The 25,604-nt window shown below is 51.9% G+C and overlaps 1 protein-coding gene across 1 annotated transcript in view; it reads right to left on the reverse strand.

The window, feature by feature from the left end:
• The window catches only part of LOC124522610 (regulator of G-protein signaling 12-like), a 78,771-nt gene that overhangs the window by 2,245 nt on the left and 50,922 nt on the right, over window positions 1–25,604 (reverse strand). The window contains exon 4 of the mRNA XM_047094153.1: window positions 3,378–3,553. Within this exon, the coding sequence (XP_046950109.1) occupies window positions 3,378–3,553 (176 nt within the window). The remainder of the gene's footprint in view (window positions 1–3,377; window positions 3,554–25,604) is intronic.

The following is a 25,604-nucleotide window of genomic DNA, read 5'->3' on the forward strand; positions in this document are numbered from 1 at the left end:
CACCCCAGGGCCCGTGTGCACCACCTGCTACACTCTTAGCACGGCACGGCCAGCCGCGAGGGGTCCCGGCACGGCCCCCAGAGCACTCGGCAGCTCCACCGTCACCCTGGTAACCAGTCCCCGCGCACAGAACTGCCCCCTCCCCGCCCCCCCCCCCCCCACGCAGAAAACTGGCCGTTTTACACTCACGCGATACAGGCCACACAGACTCGCTGGCTCTGTTTGATTTGGGTCAAGTAACCACAGCGATGAGGGCAAGACCCACACGTGGTAACTCTCCCTAGATCAACATATCACCCTAATACATGTCCCAGTAGATGTTTATTAGAATAGGACAAGCTGAGGGGCGCCTGGGGGGCTCAGTCGGTTGAGCATCTGACTCTTGACCTTGACTCAGGTCATGGTCTCACTGTTGTGAGATCGAGCCCCGCCTTGGGCTCTGTGCTGACCACGGATCCTGCTTGGGGTTCTCTCTCTCCCCCTGTCCCCCCTGGCCCCTGCTCACACTCTGTCAATAAAAAAAAAAAAAAAAAAAAAAAAAAAAAAAAACAAGAAAAATCCGAGCCAGATGAACTGAGTGTAAAAGTTCACATGGAAAACTACACGTGAAACGCTGGACAAACAAACCAAAGCAGGGCCAGGTGGCGGGCCGGCCCCTCCACCACCCCCGCCCTGCTGGCGCCACACGGCTCGTCCTGGGACGACTGGAAAACCACCTGAAAAATAATCAAGTCGGATCCCTTCCGGCACACTGAAATAAATCTCACCTGGACCAAAGATTGACGTGTCAGAAAATCAAACTGGAGACACTCTGGACAAGAAGACACAGCCCGGACTGGCGAGGGACAAGACGGATCCACAGACCACGCAAACACCGCGGTCTGTGACGACGGTGACGGGCGGTGAAGGGAGGTGAGGGGTCACAAGGGACAGGCTTCCAGTTACACAACAGTGCTGGGATGTCGTGCACAGCACAACGACCGCAGCTAACAGCATCACGTTGTATCTCTGAAAGTGGTGAAGAGAGCAGATCTCAAAAGTTCCGTCACAAGATAAGATTCTGGAACTGCAGGCGGTGACGACACCGTGGTGACCGTGCCACGACCCACGCAGACGTGAAGTCACCACGTCGTACGCCTTCAGCTAACATAATGCCGTGTGGCCTGTACCTCGGTCAGAAATGAACATGAAACAAACACCATAAACTAAGTCAAAAGACAAAGTGTGGGGAAATACCCATGATCCATCACACGAGGGACTAATCTTCTTGATATTTGAGGGCACCTGCACATCAACACGAGAAAGGCCAACAGAGCAAAGAAAACTGGAAGGACCGTGTGGACAGTCACTGAGTAGGGGCTTCCGATGCTCACCACCACGTGCAGACGTGTTTAGTTTCACCCACAAGGAGCTATTGATGAGGTTAAACTACAAGCATCTTGTATCTAACTGGTTGGGTCTGAGGCGCTTTTCTGCTATATTTTACGTTCATAAATGAGGTGATTCTCACAAAATGAAGTAGTTTTTAAAACAGTCTAGGGGCGCCTGGGGGGCTCAGTCAGTTAAGAGTCCGACTTCGGCTCAGGTCATGATCTAATGGTTCGTGGGTTCGAGTTCAGTGTCGGGCTCTGTGCTGATGGCTCGGAGCCTGGAGCCTGCTTCGCATTCTGTGTCTCCCTCCCTCTCTGCCCCTTCCCCGCTCATGCTCTCTCTGTCTCTCAAAAATAAACATTAAAAGTTAAAAAAAAAAAAAACATAAGATACTCTGTTAACGGGGCACCTATGTGGCCCAGGCGGTGAAGTGTCCGACTCTTGATTTCAGCTCAGGTCATGATCCCAGGGTGGTGGGGTCAAGCACTGCAACACGTTCTGTGCTGAGTGTAGAGCCCGCTTAAGAGTCTCTCTCTCTCCCTCTGCCCCTCTCCCTCACTCGTGCTCTCTCTCTCTCTAAAAAATAAATTTTAAAAACCCAGTCTGTTAAGTACGAGCACCAAAACACTCTTCTTCCAGCTTTTTTTCCTTGAGGCAATAAGGGCTGACTGAACTGGGAACGGAAGGGTGGACAGAGGTAACTGGCCTCAGGGGAGCTGGAAAAGCCTTCCGTGAGGGACCAGATGTGCAAAGGCCCTGGGGCAGAAGAGGCACGGCTCACAGCCCCACAGCTGGTATGTCTGGGCTTAGGGGAAATGTGCGAGGGCCAGGAAAGGTGCTAAGGCCACAGAGTGTGAACCATACATCCTAGGGGGCAGTGAAAAATAAGGGAAGGTCAAGAGGGCACTTTTTTCCTTCACAGGTCCACTGGCCCTGAGCTCGGTCCCTGGGAGGATGCAGGTAAACGGGGTCGTGAGGACAGGGCGGCAAAGAGGTAGACGAGCTGCAAACTGACAGAGCACCCGAACCCCATCCATCAAGGGTGTTGGCGCTTTTGCTCCTCAAATAAAAAAGGTGTCTGGGTTCCAGGCACGCAAGCAGCACTGATTTGGAACACCCGCCTTCCTTGCTCCCCAGACACGCGGACCGCAGGGAGGAGAGACGCCTGTCGCCGCGCCCTGGGCTGGGCTGCGGGCTGAGGGCGAGAGTGAACGAGTGAAGGACACTGCCGAACGAACAGAGTGACAGATGACCCGTATTTTGAGTAAGCTCATTTTTAGGAGACCTGGCCAATTCTCATTTTTTTAAGACTCACAGATCAACGACTGACACTGTAAAAGTCTAGCGGAGAAAGAAACTTGGAAATTAAAGGAAGGAAAATCCTGACGCCTGGCCAGCCCGCGTGTCACGCCCCACGAGGGGCTGGGCCGCTGCCCCGGCACACCTTGGGGTCGCCGGCAAGGGCCGTCCCTTGAGAGGGAGGCCGGGAAGACTCATGCGCAGGAAATGAGGGGACGAGTCACGGTGGCTGAAAACCCACTTCTGCAGGCACGCAGGCCCCGGGCCCCGGCTCTCACAGGACCCCGAAGAGCTGGGGACAGCCATCCTGCCGCCAGGCTCCCTGCACCGTGGGACCGAAAGCTGAGGCCCCTTCTGTCTGTTCCTCAGCCCCAGCACCGGTGGAGCTCAGGGAGGGGACACGGGACACCACGACCCTGAAGGACGCTCCCGGTCACCCGCGGGGCAGGCCACACGCCGATGGAGGCCTGGACGTGGCCACTTCTCTCCTGACGGCCCGGTCTCGAGGAACACGCTTGCTCTGCAAAGTGGGGACAACTGCGGGCCACACAGAGCACGTCAAGGCCGAGTTCTCTACCCGAAAGATCTCCCAGAAGCTTGTGAGGAAGGCCGGTTCCTGCAGGAGGGCGCCGAGGCCCGGGGCCGGGGGGTGGGGGGGGGGGGCGGTGCCGGCACCCCGGAGCGTGGCCGCGCTAGGTGCTGCTCACGCGGGCTGCAGGTGCCCGCACCATCCACACGTCCCCACCACGCAGGGCCAGGCACCCGGCCCTCTGCTCCACCCTCAGATCGCCCCGGGACCGTTCTCGACACACGGAAAACAGGGCACAGTTCTGCAAGAACCCATCTCGAGAGCTGGCGCGAAAGCCCTGCCATGCCAGGGTCCCTGCCAGCCCCGGGCCAGACGGGAGGCGGGCAGAGCCAGCGCCGAACTCCCTGCCGGAGACTCTCTCCACGCTAGCCGAAGGAGAAGGCGGGTCCACGGAGCACCCCCCCCCCCCCACCGGGGCTGGAGGGTCACGCTGGACAGCGTTTCCCGCGTCTTGTTTTGTTTTTGCTTTTGTTTTTGTTTTTGCTGTTTTCCTCTGTCAGTGGACCAGGTGGAGCTGAAGAAACGCTTTCCTGGAGAGAAAGGCCTTTTGAAGTCCGTTTCAGGCCGGCCCAAAGCTAGAAGAGCCACCACCTGCAAGCTGGCCGGGCAGTCGTGCCACAAATGGGGTCAACAGTGCCCTCGTACTGAAATTTCGTGGCCAATTCTGCCACACCGGGTTCTGGGTGCCACCTCCCCGCACGCCCGTCCAGACCGCGATCTCACACGCCTCCACGTATGTCCCTCGCGAGTCCGGGTCCGTGCGCGGGGTCACTGCCCCCGGCGACCCAGCCCCCTCCGCAGACATACCTGAAGGCTGTCAGCCAGCCCCCGACAAGAAGCCAAGGCGCGCAGACCAGAGGGACTTTACCTGGGTGGAGCCGATAAGAGCCACTGTGATGCCACTTAACCAAATACTTCCAACCATTCACCGCAAACCACCCCTCCGAATCCATACCAGGGTCAGGCGGCACGGCCCCCGGGGCCCCGGGCAAAGGCTCGGGCCACACACAGAGACATTGTTCCCAGCTCACGCTCCCCCAGGAGGCCGGTCAGCACACTCCCCAGCGACCCCAGGCCGCAGGCCGCAGGCCCACAGGGGCGCCTGTCCCCCTCCAGGCTCACGCAGAGGAAACCAATAGCGTCCTCGCACAAAGCAGCCCGAAGACGCATGCATAATTCACAGCGAGATGTTCGGCCTGCTGCGGAACGTGAATTATTTAGTCTGCCCGAGCCCGGCTGCAGAAGCCGTGTGCGGGGAGGGCCACGTGCCCACGGCAGGGCCCTCCGACAGGCGACAGGCTGCTCTCCTTCCGGGTTTGCGCTCTGTTAAACCGGCGGTGGTAAAGGGAACAAATACCTGTAGATTTTCATACTAATCATGAGGCTTTCGAGCTCGTATTTCCCGATGTATCTCGGAAGTTTTGGAAATCCCGTAAACAGACCGATCTTTTAAAAATGAGAAAGCGTTCAGCAAAAACTGCCTGGTACCGGTTGGGGAATGAAGGGCCGCACTTCTGGGTCAGAGCAGAGCGGGACTGCGTCGCTGGAGTTTCATCTGCACGACCCACAGGGGGCGGGACGTGGCTCCGGGCTGCGGTCCGCGGACCCTCCTGCGGATGCACCGGTGCACGCACAGTCCCGCCACACCGATGTCCAATCCCTCCCGACATCTCCAGGAGGGCACCGAGATGAAGCCTGCCCACGGCTCCTGCCTCCCTCTCAACGTCCTTTGTGCCCTCACGTTTCCGAAGCCCATGGGGACGGGGACCGCCACAGCAGATGGACTCTGCTCCTCTCCGGCCCCCGTGTCTCCGGGCCCCAGGCCCCCGGGTGCACCGGGCCAGCACAAGACGCCAGTGTCACTGAAGCCACAGCGGGATGGGCCAGGCTCTGAAACTGCCCCTTTCTTAGGGCTCTACGTGCCGTCCTTGGGGGGGAAACGTTTTATCTTCCTATAACTTCAAACTTGCACAAAGGTTACAAGAGCACACCCTTTACCCAGATTCACTGGACATCTGTCTACACTCTGCCCGTTTGCTAGATCATCCTGCCTCTCCTCCTTGTGCCCATCCTTTCTCTGAACACACGCACACGCACCCTCCAAGCTGTTGGAGATCCAGGTGGAGACAGCCCTTTACCCCTAAATACTTCAGTGTGAATTTCCAAAGAACAAGGACATTCTCTGTCACAACCACAGCGCAACTATCAAAATCAGGAAGTGCAACACGGCCTCTATTCCAATGTCATCAACAGAGTCCCATCCAGCTGTCTCCCCAGCTCAGGATCGAGTGCAGAACCACACAGCTGTCAGGTCTCTTTAAAAACTCCCAGCCGCCGTGTTTCCAGATCTCCACCGAGGCCAGTTATCTTGTAGGCTGTCCCTCAGTTTGGGCCGTCTGAGGTTTCCCCATCACTTGGCAGGAATCCTCAGGAAGTGACATATGTCCTTCTCGGGACTTCTCATTGGGAAGCACGTAATGTCAGTGCATTGCAATGCGGGTCATGTTTGCTTTGGGCACCAGGTTCCCCACCGCAGGGCTGCGGTCTCCCTTGGGACGAGATGCACACACCTTGTTCCCAGTCCAGCCTGTGGCCACCACCCCTCCCCCGCCCCCAGCTGCCAACTCCACAGCAACAAAGAGCTGTCCTCCCCACGTTTACAAATTCATTTATCTCTACGAGTAGGCGTTCCGCGGAGTTTTACCTCATTCAATGGCTTATAATCCACAAATATCTGGGTATTTTTCTTTCCCTTCTCTCTGTCTCTCTTAATTCTCTGCCTCTCTTTAAGCCGGTATCTGTATCTTTCTGGTAAGTCCTCATCAGGAACTCAGTGTTTTGGTTTGTTTTTTTTTTTAATTTTTTAAAAATGTTTATCCATTTTTGAGAGAGAGAGACAGAGACAGAGAGAGAGACAGAGCAGAGTGGGGGAGGGGCAGAGAGAGAGGGAGACACAGAATCCGAAGCAGGCTCCAGGCTCTGAGCTGTCGGCACAGAGCCCGATGTGGGGGCTCGAACTCACTAACTGTGAGACCACGACCTGAGCCGAGGTCGGACACTTAACCACCCAGGCGCCTCAGCGTTTCCTTATTTTTAAGTCTAAAACAAACTAACAAACAGGGGCGCCTGGGTGGCTCATTCGGTTAAGCATCCAACTCTTGATATCGACTCAGGTCGTGATCTCATGGTTCGTGGGTTCTAGCCCCGTGCTGGGCCCTGTGTTGAGTGTGGAACCTGCCTGGGATTCTCTGTCTCCCTCTGTCTCTGCCCCTCCCCTGCTCTCGCTCTCTCAAAATAAATAATATAAATACACTTTACGTCAAACAAACAAAACCTTGGGCCAGGCTCACTGTACTTGCCCTCCTCCCGCCCAGCAACTGAGGCTTTGCTTCAAGGATCGCCGGTTCCTGGGGCACCTGGGCGGCTCAGTCGGCTGAGTGTCCGAGTTCAGCTCGAGTCATCATCTCACAGCTCATGGGCTTGAGCCCGCGTCGGCTTCTCTGCTGTCAGTGAGGGGTCCGCTTTAGTTCCTGTCTCCCTTTCTCTGCCCTTCCCCAGTCTGTGCTTTCTGTCTCAAAAATAAATAAAAACATCAAAAAACAAACAAACAAACAAACAAACAAACAAACAAACAAACAAAAAAGGACAGCTGGTCCCCTGTACCGAAGAGTGGTATTTAGGCACCAAGATCTGCACACAAGGGGTACTTGCTTCCACTGGTAGGCTCACTGCTTCTAGAACTTTACAGCGGACACTGATATGCAGGCGTCTCTGCCTTCATCTCTACACCTATTAAAGCCGTGAGTTCATACGGGCACCTCCAACTCTGACCCGACCCCGAGCACACTCTCCTTTCCTACACTTTATATGTTTTATATACTATGTTCTAACGTCTCCCCAGCAGCGGGGGCTGGGCTCCCATTGTCCTGGACACATTCCTCATTTGCTCGGGCCCAGAATACACCTGCACTGTCTCTACAAGACAGTTTAAGAACGACTAACTCCTACCAGCGCAAAAACCAAACCCGCTAACTAGGGTCCCTCTTTGTTTGTAATCCTTTTCTACATAAACGATACATCGAGTCAAATGCACAGTCTCGGCGTAAGACTCACTGTGTTTTAGGATCGGGTCGCCTGCCTTTTAAAGCCTGAGCCTGACCACCAAGTGAACTTGTCCACCTTCAAGCCACCAGGCCTTGAGAATGCCTGCCAGCAGGTCACTTATAACCGTGACATTCAGCTGCAGGGGGAAACCCGGGGGGAGCCTCGGGCCCCAGGACGGTCCTTCCGTCTCTGGGTGGCGGGATGTGGTAGACTGGATGGGCTCAGAGGCCTCTTGATTTTCTCCTTGGGGCAGAAACTGGCATTTGCAGGGTTTGGGGCCAAAGCTCAAATAAAGGACTTTGTGTTGTGTATCTAAATATTGAAAACGCAGTGGAGCTAACATACTGTTAAATAAGCTATATTCTATTAGCCCACTTCCAACAACACAAAAGACCAGCTTGGATTTAGAATTCTGGAACTTGTCTGACCTGTGCACGGAGACGTGGCAGCATGGTGGGGGGCTGCCTGCCTGCCCCCCGCCCTCTCTTCCCACCCTAGCTCCGTCCCCACCAGCCGCACGCCCCAGTCTGTCACATCATCCCCACCACAACAGCCACCCTGCGGACCTGGGTGTTCACTTCATTCCCCAGTTGCCAACAAATGTAGAGCAGCAGGGCCGTTTTTCTGAAAGAAACCGTATACAGAGTCCTCTTGGGTGGTCTGGCTTGGCCGAGGAAGGGAGAGGGCACAGAGGACAGCAGGTGGGACAGACCCCAGGTAGGCCCCATTCTGCTCCGCCTGGCACAGCTCCTCTCCTTCAGGAAAACTCTTGCCGGTAACGACTGAGCCCTACTGATAATCGGAATAAAATGTTTTTGGAACCTACAGCGCTTCCTCAAGACATGTCTAGAAATCACTGCTCTAACTCAATCAGCCCATTTTACAAACAGAGTTGCTGAGGTCAGAAGACGCCCCGTGGCCCGCCCGACGGTGGCCGGTGACAGGGCCAAGACCACAGGCATGCCCTCCCACGGCGAGGCCCCCGGTGCCTCCACAGCCAGATCGCACAGCCCCGCGATTCTTATGGAACTTCAGGGGCATGAAGACACGTGGGCCCAAAGCCGAAATCTAAATTCTGAGTCTATCCTGGAGTCAGTACCCGAAGTCGGATTTATCACTTTCTGGCAGAGCAGAGCAAGCACACTTTCCACGTCTGAAATGACACAAGTCCTTCTGGAGAGTGAAATGCCAAGCAGATGGGGGGAAATGCTGGGAGAGCTCACGAGGCCACACGAGTGGGCAGAACAGTAACCGAAAAGGGTCAGTGTGGGAAGTGTGAGGCGACAGGCGGAGACGGGTGCCTCTTGTCACCCGTCACACTGAATTTTCAGGATTCCGGTCTCAGGGCCACCCGCGACGACCACACGTGGCTGGCAGACTGAAGGTGGCATCTGACCACAGGCAGCCTCCAGGACCCCCCAAAAAGGGACACGGGACATTTCCCAAAGATTAGCCCTAATCAAATGCATTTATTCCGCTGGTTTCAACCTAAACCCTGTGCCTCACTCACTCACTCGTTAATTCTCTGTGAAAGTAATTCCGTCCGTTCCAATGGGTAAGACACGTACACTGCACGAAGGCAGCCTTCTCTCTCCCTCGCCCCAACGGCCACACATAAACTGCACACCTCCCGGCCACATCCCGTCCCTGTCTACAGCACACTGCCCAACACAGAAGCCCAGGGACCCCCAATCTGGAGCTCCGTGAGGAAGACCCAAAATGCTGCTAAACTGTCCCCACAGCCAGGGTAGGGCCACCCACACGGAATACTAAAGGCACCGCCAGGAGCCCCAAGCCTGCACCAAGGCGGTGGCAGGTAGAGATGAGGCGAGGGTACCTCCCCCAACAGGCCTGGGGCTGGAGGGCTGGCCCTCAAGGAAGGAGAAGCCTCCAGCACACACAGTCATGAAGGAGGCCTGAGGCAGGAAATGTCCTTCATCAGAAGCAGCACCTAGGGACCGCTCCTGCGAGAGCAAGGAAGGCCATACGGAGACGAAGCAAACGTCCCACTTCGTATGTCAGGCATAACCTGTGCGGCCATAGCTGGGGGTTTTCAGGGCAGTTATGATTTCACATCGCTTTGACGAAGGTGGCATGGCAGACGTAAAACTAAACACAATGCAATATCCATGCCTCTTCTATGGTTTCCAAAGAAAACAATCAAATACAATCACGAATGAAAGAGGAGAGATCACAACCACCACCGCAGAAATACGAACAATCATGGGAGGATATTATGGGCAAGTATACGCCAATAAAATGGGCAATCTGGAAGAAATGGACAAATTCCTAGAAACATATAAACTACCAAAACTCAAACAGGAGAAAATGGAAAATTTGAACAGGCCCATATCCAGTAAAGAAACTGAATCGGTAATCAAAATTCTCCCAACAAACACGAGTCGAGGGATGGATGGCTTTCCAGGGGAACTCTACCAAACATTTAAAGAAGAGTTAACACCTATTTTCTTGAAGCTCTTCCAAAAAATAGGAATGGAAGGAAAACTGCCAAACTCTTTCTATGAAACCGGCATTACCTTGATGCCAAAACCAGACAAAGACCCCACTAAAAAGAAGAACTATAGACCAATTTCCCTGATGAATTTTTGTAGATGCAAAAGTTCTCAACAAGATACTGGCAAACCGGATCCGATAATACAGTAAAAGAACTATTCCCCACGACCACATGGGATTTATTCCTGGGATGAAGGGCTGGTTCAATATCTGCAAATCAATCAATGTGATATATCACATTAATAAGAGAAAGGATAAAAACCACATGATCCTCTCAATAGATGCAGAAAAAGCATTTGACAAAATACAGCCTCCTTTCTTGATAAAAACCCTCAAGAAAGTAGGGATAGAAGGAGCATACCTCGAGATCATAAAAGCCATATATGAACGACCCAACGCTAATATCATCCTCAATGGGGAATAACTGAGAGCTTTCCCCCTAAAGTCAGGAACGAGACAGGGATGTCCACTCTCGCCACTGTTATTCAACATAGTATTTGAATTCTTAGCCTCAGCAATCAGACAACACAAAGAAATAAAAGGCATCCAAATTGGCCAGGACGAGGTCAAACTTTCACTCTTCGCAGATGACATGATACTCTATATGGAAAACCCAAAAGATTCCACCAAAAAACTGCTAGAACTGATTCATGAATTCAGCAAAGTCTCAGGATATAAAACCAATGCACAGAAATCGGCTACATTTCTATACACCAATAATGAAGCAGCAGAAAGAGAAATCAAGGAATCGATCCCATTTACAATTGCACCAAAACCTAAAATACCTAGGAATAAATCTAACCAAAGAGGTGAAAAATCTATACACTGAGAAGTACAGAAAGCTTATGAAAGAACTGAAAAAGACACACACACACACACAAAGGAAAAACATTCCACACTCAGGGACTGGAAGAACAAATATCGTTAAAATGTCGATCCTACCCAAAGCAATCTACACATTCAATGCAATCCTTATCAAAATAACACCAGCATTCTTCACAGAGCTAGAACAAACAATCCTGAAATTTGTATGGAACCACAAAAGACCCCGAATAGCCAAAGCAATCTTGAAAAAGAAAAGCAAAGCAGGAGGCATCACAATCCCAGACTTCAAGCCGTACTACAAAGCTGTAATCATCAAGACAGTATGGTACTGGCACAAGAACAGACACTCAGATCAGTGGAACAGAATAGAGACCCCAGAAACGGACCCACAAACGTATGGCCAACTAAACTTTGACAAAGCAGGAAAGAATATCCAATGGAATCAAGATAGTCTCTTCAGCAAGTGGTGCTGGGAAAACTGGACAGCGACATGCAGAAGAATGAACCTGGACCGCTTTCTTACACCAGACACAAAAATAAACTCAACATGGATGAAAGACCTCAATGTAAGATGGGAAGCCATCAAAATCCTCAAGGAGAAAGCAGGCAAAAGCCTCTTTGATCTTGCCCGCAGCAACTTCTTACTCAACACGTCTCCAGAGGCAAGGGAAACAAAAGCACAAATGAACTACTGGGACCTCATCAAGATAAAAAGCTCTGCACAGAGAAGGAAACAATCAGCCAAACTAAAAGGCAACTGACAGAATGGGAGAAGATATTTGCAAACGACATATCAGATAAAGGCTTAGTGTCCAAACTCCATAAAGAACTTATCAAACTCAACACCCAAAAAACAAATAATCCAGTGAAGAAATGGGCAAAAGACACGAATAGACACTTCTCCAAGGAAGACATGCAGATGGCCAACCGACACAGGAAAAAATGCTCCACATCACTCATCATCAGGGAAATACAAATCAAAACCACAATGAGATACCACCTTACACCTGTCAGAATGGCTAACATTCACAACTCAGGCAACAACAGAAGTTGGCAAGGATGCGGAGAAAGAGGATCTCTTTTGCATTTCTGGTGGGAATGCAAGCTGGTGTAGCCACTCTGGAAAACAGTATGGAGGTTCCTCAAAAAACTAAAAGTAGAACTACCCTACGACCCAGCAATTGCACTACTAGGCATTTATCCACGGGATACAGGTGTGCTGTTTCAAAGGGGCACATGCACCCCCATGTTTATAGCAGCACTATCAACAATAGCCAAAGTATGGAAAGAGCCCAAATGTCCATCAAGAGATGAATGGATAAAGAAGATGTGGTATATATATATATATACAACAGAGTATTACTCGGCAATCAAAAAGAATGAAATCTTGCCATTTGCAACTACGTGGATGGAACGGGAGGGTATCATGCTAAGCGAAATAAGTCAGTCAGAGAAAGACGAATATCATATGACTGCACTCATATGAGGAATTTAAGATAAAAAAACATGAACATAAGGGAAGGGAAGCAAAAATAAGAGAAAAACAGGGAGGGGGCAAAACATAAGAGACGCTTAAACACAGAGAACAAACTGAGAGTTGCTGGTGGGGTTGTGGGTGGGGGGATGGGCTAAACGGGGGATGGGCATTGAGGAGGGCGCTTGTTGGGATGAGCACTGGGTATTATATGTAGGGGATGAATCACTAAATTCTATTCCTGAAATCACTATTACACTATATGTTAACTTGGATTTAAACTTTTTTAAAAAAGAAAAAGAAAACGATCAAACCTAAAAAGTCACTTGTCCAAAACTGCGTTCCCCAAACCCGGTCACCACGCTGGCCCCATGTTCCCTGGGGGCCTTAGCAAGTCCACGCAGAGAGGGCTGGCGCTCCCCTGCCCCTCCTCCGCAGTGGGGACCGCTGATGGGCAGGGCCCCAGGGCTGCAGCAGCACTCTGTCTTCCAGCGGGCTGTGCTAAAGACTTGAGGGGCCCACCTCGCGGGCCGGCCACAGGGACCCGTGAAGCCTGACCCTCCTATGCAACGAGCAGATGACCAGGGCTCCACCATACGGGAGCCCACGCTCTACATTTTCTTCCCAAAGCCGGGTGGGGACAGCGAAGATGAACAGGAGGTAAATGGGCTGCTCCTGGTTCTCGTTTATTCAATAGATACTCGTTGGAGGCCCGTGCTGTGGCAAGCTCTATCCTAGGAGCAGGGGCCTCCGACCCGGTGCCACCTGGCACAGGTGTGGTGAGGCACAGGGTGGTCCCTGGGCTCACGCTGCCCGGTTCCCAGCTTGGGCAAGGTACTCACCCTTGTGTGAAACTGCGCTAAGAGCCATGTACTGACCGCAGGGATACTGGGAGAACCCCACTGCTGGCCGAGCGTCGTGACGAGCAGGACCGGGCGCGTAGGAGGCACTCAGTAATACTGGCTGAATAAGTAAGTGGGTCGTGCGTCCCAAATGTGAGCTAGTGCTACGGTACAGGCTAAAAGGCACGTAACTTCCAATGACATATATCTTGCGGTTTTAATGCACGATTTATTTTCTCCTTTAAAAAATTTAAACATAAATATAAAATCGCTGTTAATCATCACCTAAAATCCTGGCCCTAACTCCCCTCCCCAGAGAAAACCCATCTTATTAATTTGAGGTTGATTCCTCCCAATATTTTTAATGCTTTTCCCAACATATACACATCCCCACAGAAACAATGTATATTGTTTAGGAAAGCTACTGGTTTTTATCTTTCTAACAGAAACTAATTCCATTAGTTCTAAAAGGTCTGGCCAAGCACATTGATGTGCTTCGGGTTTTCTAGTTAGATGCTAATATCGTTCGAGAATAATGATCATTTGGTTTCCTCCTCTCCAAGTCTTTTGACCTTATTTCCTCTTCTCGCCTAATCGTGTTGGCCGGAATCCCCAACACCATGCTACATAGTTGCTGAGACAGGGAACATCCTTGCCTTATTCCTGGCTCTAATGGGATGCTTCTGATGTTTAACTGTCAAGTGTAACTTTTAAAAATCCCAGTGGGCAATGCTATCAGATACTCTTCTAGCCTCTATTGTGATAGTCACATGGTTTGACTCCTTCACTCGATTACCACAGCCCACGGCGCGATCTGTTCCTGTGCCTGTGATGTTCCACCACCAAATGTAATTAAGCCCCACGAAGTCAGGGATCTTGTTTTGTTCACAAGTGTGTCCCCAGGGCTCAGAACAGGTCTTAGAGGAAGGCCGGAGAAAGGAAGAGCTCAAAATATAATTGCTAAATGGATAAATGGTTAGTTTCTGCCTTATTATTTCCTTCACCTTAATTTCCTTTATCTTCTTTTCTGTTTTCCTCCCTTCTTATGCTGAAAGATTAGCTCCTGTACCTTCTAACTGTTCATTTTTACAATATGTACATTTAACGCTAGAAGTTTTCTCTGAAAACCACTCTGGCTACGTCCCACTGCTGTCGATATGGAGCACCACAATCTCCAGGCGGCTCTAAACTGTATTGTAATTTCCCTTTTAATTTTCTCCTCGACCCATGGATTATCTGGAAGCAAAAGTTTGAACTTTCAAGCGTCTGGATTATTTTTTGTTGTCTTTTTGTGATTGACATCTTTTTAATTATACTGCTGTCAGTAGACGTGCTCTGTAGGCTATAAATATTTTTAAAGTTCGTAGCAACTACATTTCTGGCATAGGACAGAGTCAACTTTGGTGACTATTTCACACACCTTCGCAAAAAAAGTATTTTTTCTATCGGGTATAAAGTTCGACATATGCCTGTTGGATTTTATTTTCCATTTCCTCATTCAAATACTCTGTAGTCTTACTGTTTTGTTTTGTTTTTTCTTTAATCAGCTTAATCTTGTAGTTTCTGAAAAGGTATGTCACAGGCGCCCCCCTGGGAGCACGTGTCCGCTTGTATTGTGGTCCCACCTCAGTTTGCTTTACGAAGGAGATGCCCTATTTGTGGCGCACTTTGTTCTTCTTTGTGGGCACTTTGTGCCCTCTTTGTTCTTCTTACGTATTTTTTTCCACTTTGAATCATTTTGTCTGAGATTAATGTTGTCATGCCAGCTTTTCCCCCCTTGGTATCTGCCTGCTAGATCTTTCATTTAAGTATTTCAATCTGCCAGTGTTGTTTTGAAGGTGGACTTTTAATAGGCGAGGTGGAGGGTGGAGAGTGTGTGCCGCTTGAGGCTTTCTCTGCCACTGGTCTCCCATCTTCTTCAGGACCTGTCCGAGGCTCCTCCTCTGCCCGGCCCCTCTGGGCACTTTTGTCTCCTTCCAATGTTCAATGACACTGAAATGCGATCCAAACGGCCACAGCAGCACTAACGAAGGCAGCTCCTGATGACACGCCGGGTGCTGCTCTAAGTGAGCCACGTGTGTTAACTCCCCTGATGCTCACGAGAACTCTGTGAGACTGGTCCCAGGACCCCACTGTGCACATGGGAGAACTGAGGCACACCGCCAGTGACAGGGGCCCGCTGCCTCTCACCCCTCCAGGCCCCACTCGGCCCAAAGCTTTGAGGCCCTTCTTCCCTGCACCATCTTTAATTTTCCGAGCTTACCAAGGCATTCAATTCCACCATCACCCCGGTGACCCCCACATGTGTTTCCAGGCCCAGCTTTCCTGCAGTCTATATGCGCGTATCCAACTGTATACACAACATCTCCCCTTGGAAACCGATGAGCATCTCGAAAACCCCAGGTCCAAAGCAGAACCCTGGTTATCACCACCCCCCCCCCATCCGTTTCTCCCCATCCACTCCTTCCTGTCCCTGCAAATGCCATGGTCATCCCCGCGGGCACCCAAGCGGAAACCCAGGGGTTGGCTTTGGGACCCTCTCTCCTCACTCCACTCCCCCTCCACGGTGGTCATTCTCTCAGGTTTCCCGCTGCTCCCAGCTGCCCCTTCTCGGCTTTTCCTGACTCCTCCTGTCTCCCTGAACCTGCACTAGGGCGAAGCCCAATTCAGGTTTCAGGCTCGGCTTTGCTTGGCCACGCGACCTCTGGCTGGGCCGGGCCCCACACCCCTGCCTCCCCAACCGGCATCACACCTGACCACAGTTTGCCAGTTACCCGGAGGCAGGTATGGACTTCCCACCGGCCTTCCTCTGATGTGACAGGTCACCTTACGTGCAAACCCTCGAAAGGTCACGAACATTGCAGACTTCTCCCTCACCTTCTTTTGGACAATGGAATCTATTTGAGGGTGACGCATTAGCCTGAAATCATCTCAATGAATCCTAGCTGTAGATATTCAAAGGGCCAGTCATCTAAAAGAAATCGTTTTTAGAAGACAAATCAACCAAACCAGATTTAGTATTTATTGCCGGGGCAAGGCAGTGAGTGGCCACGTACTGAAGTTCACAAGTGGATAGTTGCAAAACAATTCTCTTAAGCCCAGCTGTCTTAATGTCAACGGCTGTCTGTGGCTTTCTAGTAACATTTCCAGCGAAAGCATCACACACAGACTCCCGAAGTGCTAGGTCTCAACCAGCTCGGACAGAAGGGAAGACGACCCCAAAACCAAGACCGCCAGTGGCTTACAGGTCGGCTCCAAACCCTGCAAGAACACGCGAAGGGCCTGGGAGAGCCACGGCAACCCCAGAGGCACGCAGGGACGAGACTACGACCCAGGTCTCAGAACGCACTGAGAGTGACAGTAATTACAGCAGGAAGCGTCAACCCAGTGACAGACAAAGAGGCCACTGGAACGAAAGGCAGGGGCCAGAAACGGGCGCGCAGATATATGATTACCTGATAAGGGTGCAGCTTCGGTTCAGTGAGGAGAGGAGTAGCGTGGCCACACGTGGGGCTGGGTCCTCTGGGTCTCGGGCGGGGGAGAAGGAGTGTCGTCCCCTAGCTCGCACTGGGCACAAGGAAGGAACTGGTTCCCGGTGATCTGAGATTTCAGTGTGAAACACTAAAACAATGGTTTTACCCTCATGGTCAGGGGAAGGGCAAGGCCTGCTCTAAAAGGACATAAAAAGCATCACCAGAAAGGAAAAATGATAAACTGGATATTACGATTAAAAACTTAAAAAATAGTTTTTTTAATTTTAATTTTTATCTACCTTTTTTTTTACATTTATTTATTTTTGAGAGAGAGAGAGGGAGACAGAGAGACAGAGCACAAGTTGGGGGGGGGGGCGGGGTGGAGAGAGAGGGAGACACAGAATCCAAAGCAGGCTCCAGGCTCTGAGCTGTCAGCATAGAGCCCGACGTGGGGCTCGAACCCACAAACTGTGAGATCATGACCTGAGCTGAAGTCGGACACGACGTAACCGACGGAGCCACCCAGGCTCCCCAAGATTAAAACCTTCCGGTCAGCGAAAAGACTCCGCTAGGGGAATGATCAGGTGCGTTGTGGAGAGGGGCTTCCCTGCACACGTAAACTCAACACAAAACATATTTCTAGAATACATTTTAAAAATTTTTCTAGAAATCAATAAGGAAAGGCAGACAACCTGACAGGCGCTTCACAAAGAGGATATCCAAGCGGCCAAAAACGTGAAAGGTGCTCAATTCATTAGCCACCAGGGAGCCACAAGCGCAAACCAACCCCGATCCGGTGCCCGTATCCCCGTTCGAGGGCTGAAATAAACAACGTGAAGCGTGGCGGGGGGTGGGGGGGGAAACACCCAGAACCCCACACGTGCTGGTCAGCACACACGCCGTAAAGTCGTCTGGGGACACTGTGTGTCCTGCCTGGTATGCACCAGCACCGCGACCCAGCCTGCCACGACAGAAACGCTACCCCCCCGGGTGTCATCCGTGAGCCCTGCCCACGCAGGCGCGCCACAGCAGGGCCCCTGGCGGCAGCCAACAGTCAGAACCCGCTCGGGTACCACTGACGGTCCCGTGGGTGCGTGGACAGTGACGTGCTCGTAAGAGAGCGCCACGCGGTGAGGAGAGTGCACAGCTGTTGACACGCCCAACATGCACAAAACTCACGAACCTCAAGTTCAACGAAAGGAGCCGGGCGCTGGGGAGGGCGCAACGCGGGGATGCGTTGTGTTTAGGTTCAAAACAGGCAACGCTTCCCGAGGGGGTCAGCGGTGGGGCTAATGGTCCGCGCTGGGCACAGGGACTGAAAGGGGGCCCGAGGGGCCTCCGGGTGCTGGTAACACAGCGTGTTCACTTTGTGAAAAGTCCTCAGGCCACGACGCACCTGCGGCATGTGGCTGATTCTCCAACAGGAAGTTCTCACGGCTTAAAGAACAGTTGCCACAGAAACACATCTGAAGCGTCTGAATGAAACGAAATCACGAAGCGGGAGAAGAGAAGGAAAAGCGGACTTTCCCAATTAGTACCATTTAATGCAAAATGTAACTTGGTATGATGAAACAAATGATTCTCATTAGGCTCTGTCATCGGCTTTCCTTTCTAGAGTCGTTATCTACATGTAATATATTCAAATTGGCCAAGACTGAGTTTTGGGACTTGTTGTTAGGGGGGAAAAAAACGGGGAACTCTCACAGGTGACTGTCCTGTGTTGTGTTCCAAGCGGATGTTACCAGGCGGGGCGGGGGGGGGGGGGGGGCAGTAACCGTGCATCTGTGCTTGGCGTGTCCCCGGCACTGGGGGACGGGACCGGCATACACGATCTGCTGGAGGGGACAGCGGTGTGCCCTGAAACAACACGGGTCTGAGGACAGGGAGGCCAAGCGTGAGCGAAGCTGGCAGAGAGGGCCGAGGGCACACCGGGCGCGGCACGGGACAGGGGCCCTGGTTCCTCGCCTTCCTCTTCCGGCCAAACCCAACCTGGGGCAGACCCTTTCCTCCAGATGACGGCCCCTCTCCGCAGAGAATTCTTAAAGAGAAGTCACTGCTGCCTCAGTGGCCGGAGCTTGACTAACGTGAGCCAACTCGAAGGGAGGCCTGCGTAAAGCTGGGGAAACAGGACGTCATGTCAGGACCGTCGGGTTCAGCTGCACTTAAAACATCCACAGGAGCCTGTCAGCACCAACGAACCGGGACAAGCGAGGGGCACACAGATTTGCTTCTAGCGCTAGGGACAGGCTGAGTGCCAACACACCTGAGCCGAAGCTACAGGACAACCCGTCACGGGCCTCCTGTCCACACGCTGCTCCGCGGGCAAGTGCGAGCGCGGCCGCCAGACCTCTGGTCAGAGGAAGGGCGCCTCCCGGGGCCTCTGGGGTCCCCTGCGCTAATTCCTGGAGACAACTGGGCGCTGTTGGCCACAAAGGATGTCCCCCAAACGGGCGGCAGAGCCGAGTTATAAGGAGTTAGGACGGCCACAGGGGTCCCGCTGCGGTAGAGCCAGGGCACGGCTTCCTCATTCACGTCACTGGTTCACTCCGGTGCCGCTAAATTCTACCAGAATATGACACGCATGTGAAGCTAGCCAAAGCTTGCTGGATTCCAGAATTAGGTGCTCGCTCATTCACTGGCTGTTCCAAGTGCCCGAGACTGAGCCAGGTATTGGATACACCGGGGACAGGGCTGGGGTGATGACCACCCGCCTGTTCTGGGTTGTGAGGGCAGCTGTTGCCCTACAGGTAATGGGAAATCACTGAAGTTCCTTGTGCAAGAAAGCGTCATGGTCTGAGTTCTGTTCAGAATTTTTAAGAGACCATCTCCCATCATTATAGTGAAAAAATTCTGTCACAAGAATTCTATGTCTGGCCACGACGGAGTAACTGGGGCCAGGCTTCCCCTCTAGCCACATATTACTAGAAAACTAGGCCAAATATGTCAACAACAGTCCTCAAAAAATTGGACCACAGGTACCATAAGACGGTGATTCCTGAAGGAAAAGAAATCAGTGAGGTGAGCCCCGGGGCTGTCCAGCGACCCACCAGGGGGCACCGCACAAAAGTACAGCCTGGGGCAGGGGGACCCGAGTGCACGATGGCTCTCTCACGGAGCTGAAGAGAGCTCAGTGCTCAGAGCTGAAGAGACTAGACTCAGGGAAGCCCAGGGTGGCCGGGCCCTGCAGGGGCTGCGTCAGCCAGTCCAGGAAGGGCTGCAGAGAGCTCACAGGAGACCCTGGGGCCTGCTGCTGAGTTCTAGACCGTGTGGGTGCGGGGGGGGACACCCCACGAAGCTAGACGACTCACAGGGCTGGGGGCTTTCCGAGTCCCAGCCAGTCCTTGTGGAATGCCTGCCCCTCGAAGGAGACCCCACCTGTGTTAGGCTTAGGTAGCGTGGCTCACAGAGCCCACCATAAAAGCCATGTTCGACTTGCCCTAAAAAAGCCTCAAAGGGATCAAACCAACCCACAAATAGCTTACCTGCCCACTAAACAAACTTCCATACTCTTCAAAGGAAGACAACAAAACCCAGCACACAGCTGAAAATCTCTAGACGAGCGAAGACGCAGAAAAATGTGACCCGTAACCAGGCAACAGAACAGACCTGGGAACGACAGTGATGGCGAGTCAGCAGCCAAGGACGTGAAGGCACGTAGCGATATTGCAAACACGCTCAAGGGTGTTAGGAAAGCAGCGAGGACAGAGATGACGGGCTGTAGGAGAGACAGGGCGCTGCTGAGGCAAAGACACAGCCTCTGAAGCGGGTGGGTCACAGGATGGCATTAACGTGTATTAGACGCCGTGGAAGAAAAGACCAGTGAACTTGAAGACAGAGCTAAAGAATCTACAAAGGGTGAAGCATAGGAGAGAAAAAGAAGGGCTGAAAACGCACATGTCTCCACGGCGGTAGGAAAAGCTCAAGGGGCCAATGTTCTTCTGATTCAAGTAGGAAATACCTGATCCTCAGGAATCCCCAAAAGCAGGTAAGAACAAACAAAGCCAACTCGAGAATTATCGTAGGTAAGTTGCTGAAAACCATTGATAAAGAGAAAATCTTAAAAGCTTTCTAAGTGGTATGCCCAGAACCATACACTTTATATTCTTACAGTTTATCTACCACGGGGATAAGGGTTTTTTTCCCAATTTGCACAAAAACTGCTCTACTAGGAGAGCCCCTGGGAAAAGGGCCCTCAGGGTCTACTTAAACTTTTTTTTTTAACGTTTATTATTTTTGAGAGACACAGAGAGACAGAGTGTGAGCAGGGGAGGGGCAGAGAGAGAGGGAGACACAGAATCGGAAGCAGGCTCCAGGCTCTGAGCTGTCAGCACAGAGCCCGACGCGGGGCTCGAACCCACAAATCGCGAGGTCGTGACCTGAGCCGAAGTTGGATGCTTAACTGACTGAGCGACCCGGGGGCCCCAAAAACTTTCCTCTACATTATTCTAGCCAAATTTCTGACCCAATCTATAAAATACTATTTCTCAGCAACTTTATAAACATTCTGAGAGTGAACATACTAGAATTTTTAGACCATTTTGAAAGTCCTTTGGTAAAAGCCCTCCAGCATTTCAAACAATATTCTTCAGCAGACTCTTTATGAAAGTGTAGCACGCACAGAAAAATGCACAAATCGCAAGTGCGCAGTCAGATCTGCACGAGGGAATGCAGCCCCAGCTCCCAGATCCAGAGGCAGAACTTGAGTGGCCCAGAAGCGCTAACCACCCCCTGGCGGGAACAGAGGACTCACTGAAACGGTCCGTACGCTCCACTCTTTTCACACTACAGATTCCTAAGAGAGGCGTTTTCCACCAAGAATCGAAGCAATCCATTTCCTTGGCGTAGGAAGGACACACGCCTGCTTCCAGGGAGGGCCTCTCGGGGAGGACGAGGAATGGATGGGTTGGGGGGGGGAGGGGGCCTCCCCTGTGATTTTCATGCTTGAGAAAAAAGGTCTAAAGCAAATATGCCCAAATGGTCACATGTATCACTTCCGGGAGGCAGGTATGTGCTCACTGGCTTTATTAACTTTGAACTTCTGTTCGCTGGGGGAAAAAAAATCGCAACAGAAATAATTGCTAATAAAAACGCTCTCCAAACATCTCGCAGAACTGAAGGCAACGAGCACACTGGAAGGCATCTTGGCAGAAAGCAAGTCCCCGCGCTTCCCCGAAACTAAAACCTACCGTCTGACTGGTGCTTACAAATACTTAGTACTTCATACCCTATAAATACACCATGTTATTCTGGGTATAATTTTTCAGTTCTAAAACAAACCATAAGGAATGTGATGTATTAAACCAAAATAAAGAGTTCTGGTTAAAACAGCCCCTCTCGCACAGCAAATTACAAACTAACATTTCAGCTCTTCTATTTAGCAAACAGTTCTGAAAAATGTGCAATTAGGCTGCACCGCCTTTCTGATGAGGAAAGTGGGAATTCACCAAAACCGGACAAAAACACACGGCATTACTCTGAAACCTTTTACGTCTTTCTCTTCCATAATTTCATAGACTACAGTTCCACTGGCCACAAACACTCAAGATTCCAGCACTCCGCTCGGAGGTTAGCCCCCAGTCACTCTATCAGCAGGGGTCACCTCCTGTCAGGGCTCGCAAGCAGCCTGACGCTCTGTGCCTGCACAGCGATCCCCCAGACGGCGGAGAAGGCATGACACAGACGGAGGGGACGTGCCCAGAGGGCGGCCCGGGAGCCGTGCGGCTCCACGTGGCAGGAGCCCAGGGAGCACCAGTCGTGGGATCCTGACGCGTGTGGAGTGTCACAGAAGGCGCCGCTTCTTTCCAGGAACAAGCAGAAGCAACAGGGAGTCCTCTGTGAGTTGCAGGAAGAGGTCAAAGCAGAGGCTCTCCACATCCCAAGCACCCGAGACTAAGAGTCACTCCTGGAAACCAAGGTTCACCATGAATGTGAAGCCGGTGGAACTCAGAGCCTCGAGGAAGAGCCACAAGGAGAGCTGGAGGAAGGAGAGACCCCAGAGACGGGAAACGGGGGTGCTCCCTTGGGTCTGATCTAGGCCACACCCACCATCGTTCACTGGGTGTCCAGCCAGGATGAAGGAGGGGACAGAGCCTGGAAAGACACGGACAGCCCGGTGAGCTGTGATCAGCCCTCATCAGGTGTGTTCAAACTTTCAGGAGTGGGTGGGTCCCTTGCTGAGCCCTGGAGACAGAGTGGCCAGACCCAAGTCCCTCACCACCCGTCCAGAGGAGCAGGTGAGAAGGAGGATTGCAAAACTCATCTACAGCAACCTACTTTCACTTTCCTCTTTCATTTCCTAACTTTGTTCTATAGAACAAAGTTCTACTTAGAAACAAAACAAGCCTGCACAGGGCAGCTCCCCAGGGACGTATGGCACGTGGAACAGGCCCGCAGGCTCCCCTTTCCCCACCCCTCCAGGGACAGATTGAAAATCAGACACAAACTTCACAACAGCAACCAAAGGAGGACGCAGTCTCCTGCCGTGGGCTTCAAACAGGAGAAAGGAAAAAAAAAAAGGAGGGGTAAAAAAGCCAAGGAAAGATTAAAAAAGAAAAAACCCAAACACTTGTGACAGGTTCTATGCCTGGCCCACCCCTGAGTGCCTAGCAGTTGTCCTGGGAAAGGAGGTGACTCAACAAGGCCCCAAACATTCCCAGTAAGGCAGGATAATGGGGAACCTGGGGAAAGTCGAGCATAAACCGTTGGGGGTAGATTCCTCGCTGGCACAGAGGATCTTGCCTGGGCAGGGGGGGCGGGGCGCGGGTGGGATACAGAGCCTCAGTGCTGCAGCCTCTCTGGGCTTGAGAACGTCATTGCCAGAAAAGAGCGATCCAGGTCATGGGGGCCTGCTGACCTAAGTAGATGGGAAGATGAACTGACAGATGGGTAAATGGGTGGGTGGGTGGAAAAACCAATGGATGGATGATGGATGGCTGAGTGGATGGATGGATGGATGGATGGAAAGACACATGGATGGCTGAGTGGATGGATGGATGGATGGATGGAAAGACAGATGGATACCTGTGTGGGTGGGTAGATGGAAAGACACATGGATGGCTGAGTGGATGGATGGATGGATGGATGGATGGATGGATGGAAAGACAGATGGATACACGGGGGGGGGGGTGGAAAAACCAATGGATGGATGATGGATGGCTGAGTGGATGGATGGATGGATGGATGGATGGAAAGACACATGGATGGCTGAGTGGATGGATGGATGGATGGATGGAAAGACAGATGGATACACGGGGGGGTGGGTGGAAAAACCAATGGATGGATGATGGATGGCTGAGTGGATGGATGGATGGATGGATGGAAAGACACATGGATGGCTGAGTGGATGGATGGATGGATGGATGGAAAGACAGATGGATACACGGGGGGGGTGGGTGGAAAAACCAATGGATGGATGATGGATGGCTGAGTGGATGGATGGATGGATGGATGGAAAGACACATGGATGGCTGAGTGGATAGATGGATGGATGGATGGAAAGACAGATGGATACACGGGGGGGGTGGGTGGAAAAACCAATGGATGGATGATGGATGGCTGAGTGGATGGATGGATGGATGGATGGATGGAAAGACACATGGATGGCTGAGTGGATGGATGGATGGATGGATGGAAAGACAGATGGATACACGGGGGGGTGGGTGGAAAAACCAATGGATGGATGATGGATGGCTGAGTGGATGGATGGATGGATGGATGGATGGATGGATGGAAAGACACATGGATGGCTGAGTGGATGGATGGATGGATGGATGGAAAGACAGATGGATACCTGTGTGGGTGGGTGGGTGGAAAAACCAATGGATGGATGATGGATGGCTGAGTGGATGGATGGATGGATGGATGGATGGAAAGACACATGGATGGCTGAGTGGATGGATGGATGGATGGATGGATGGAAAGACAGATGGATACACGGGGGGGTGGGTGGAAAAACCAATGGATGGATGATGGATGGCTGAGTGGATGGATGGATGGATGGATGGATGGAAAGACACATGGATGGCTGAGTGGATGGATGGATGGATGGATGGAAAGACAGATGGATACCTGTGTGGGTGGGTAGATGGAAAGACACATGGATGGCTGAGTGGATGGATGGATGGATGGATGGATGGATGGATGGATGGAAAGACACATGGATGGCTGAGTGGATGGATGGATGGATGGATGGATGGATGGAAAGACAGATGGATACCTGTGTGGGTGGGTAGATGGAAAGACACATGGATGGCTGAGTGGATGGATGGATGGATGGATGGATGGATGGATGGAAAGACACATGGATGGCTGAGTGGATGGATGGATGGATGGATGGATGGATGGAAAGACAGATGGATACCTGTGTGGGTGGGTGGGTGGAAAAACCAATGGATGGATGATGGCTGGCTGGCTGGCTGGCTGGCTGGCTGGCTGGATGGAAAGACAGATGGATACACGGGGGGGTGGGTGGAAAAACCAATGGATGGATGATGGATGGCTGAGTGGATGGATGGATGGATGGATGGATGGAAAGACACATGGATGGCTGAGTGGATGGATGGATGGATGGATGGAAAGACAGATGGATGGATGGAAAGACACATGGATGGCTGAGTGGATGGATGGATGGATGGATGGATGGATGGAAAGACAGATGGATACATGGGGGGGGTGGGTGGAAAAACCAATGGATGGATGATGGATGGCTGAGTGGATGGATGGATGGATGGATGGAAAGACACATGGATGGCTGAGTGGATAGATGGATGGATGGATGGAAAGACAGATGGATACACGGGGGGGTGGGTGGAAAAACCAATGGATGGATGATGGATGGCTGAGTGGATGGATGGATGGATGGATGGATGGAAAGACACATGGATGGCTGAGTGGATGGATGGATGGATGGATGGATGGAAAGACAGATGGATACACGGGGGGGTGGGTGGAAAAACCAATGGATGGATGATGGATGGCTGAGTGGATGGATGGATGGATGGATGGATGGAAAGACACATGGATGGCTGAGTGGATGGATGGATGGATGGATGGAAAGACAGATGGATACCTGTGTGGGTGGGTGGGTGGAAAAACCAATGGATGGATGATGGATG

Source organism: Lynx rufus, unplaced genomic scaffold (assembly GCF_022079265.1).
Source record: "Lynx rufus isolate CCGP_SWC_20201006 ecotype Redwood Valley unplaced genomic scaffold, mLynRuf1.p SCAF_38, whole genome shotgun sequence".
NCBI classification, from domain to species: Eukaryota; Metazoa; Chordata; class Mammalia; order Carnivora; family Felidae; genus Lynx; species Lynx rufus.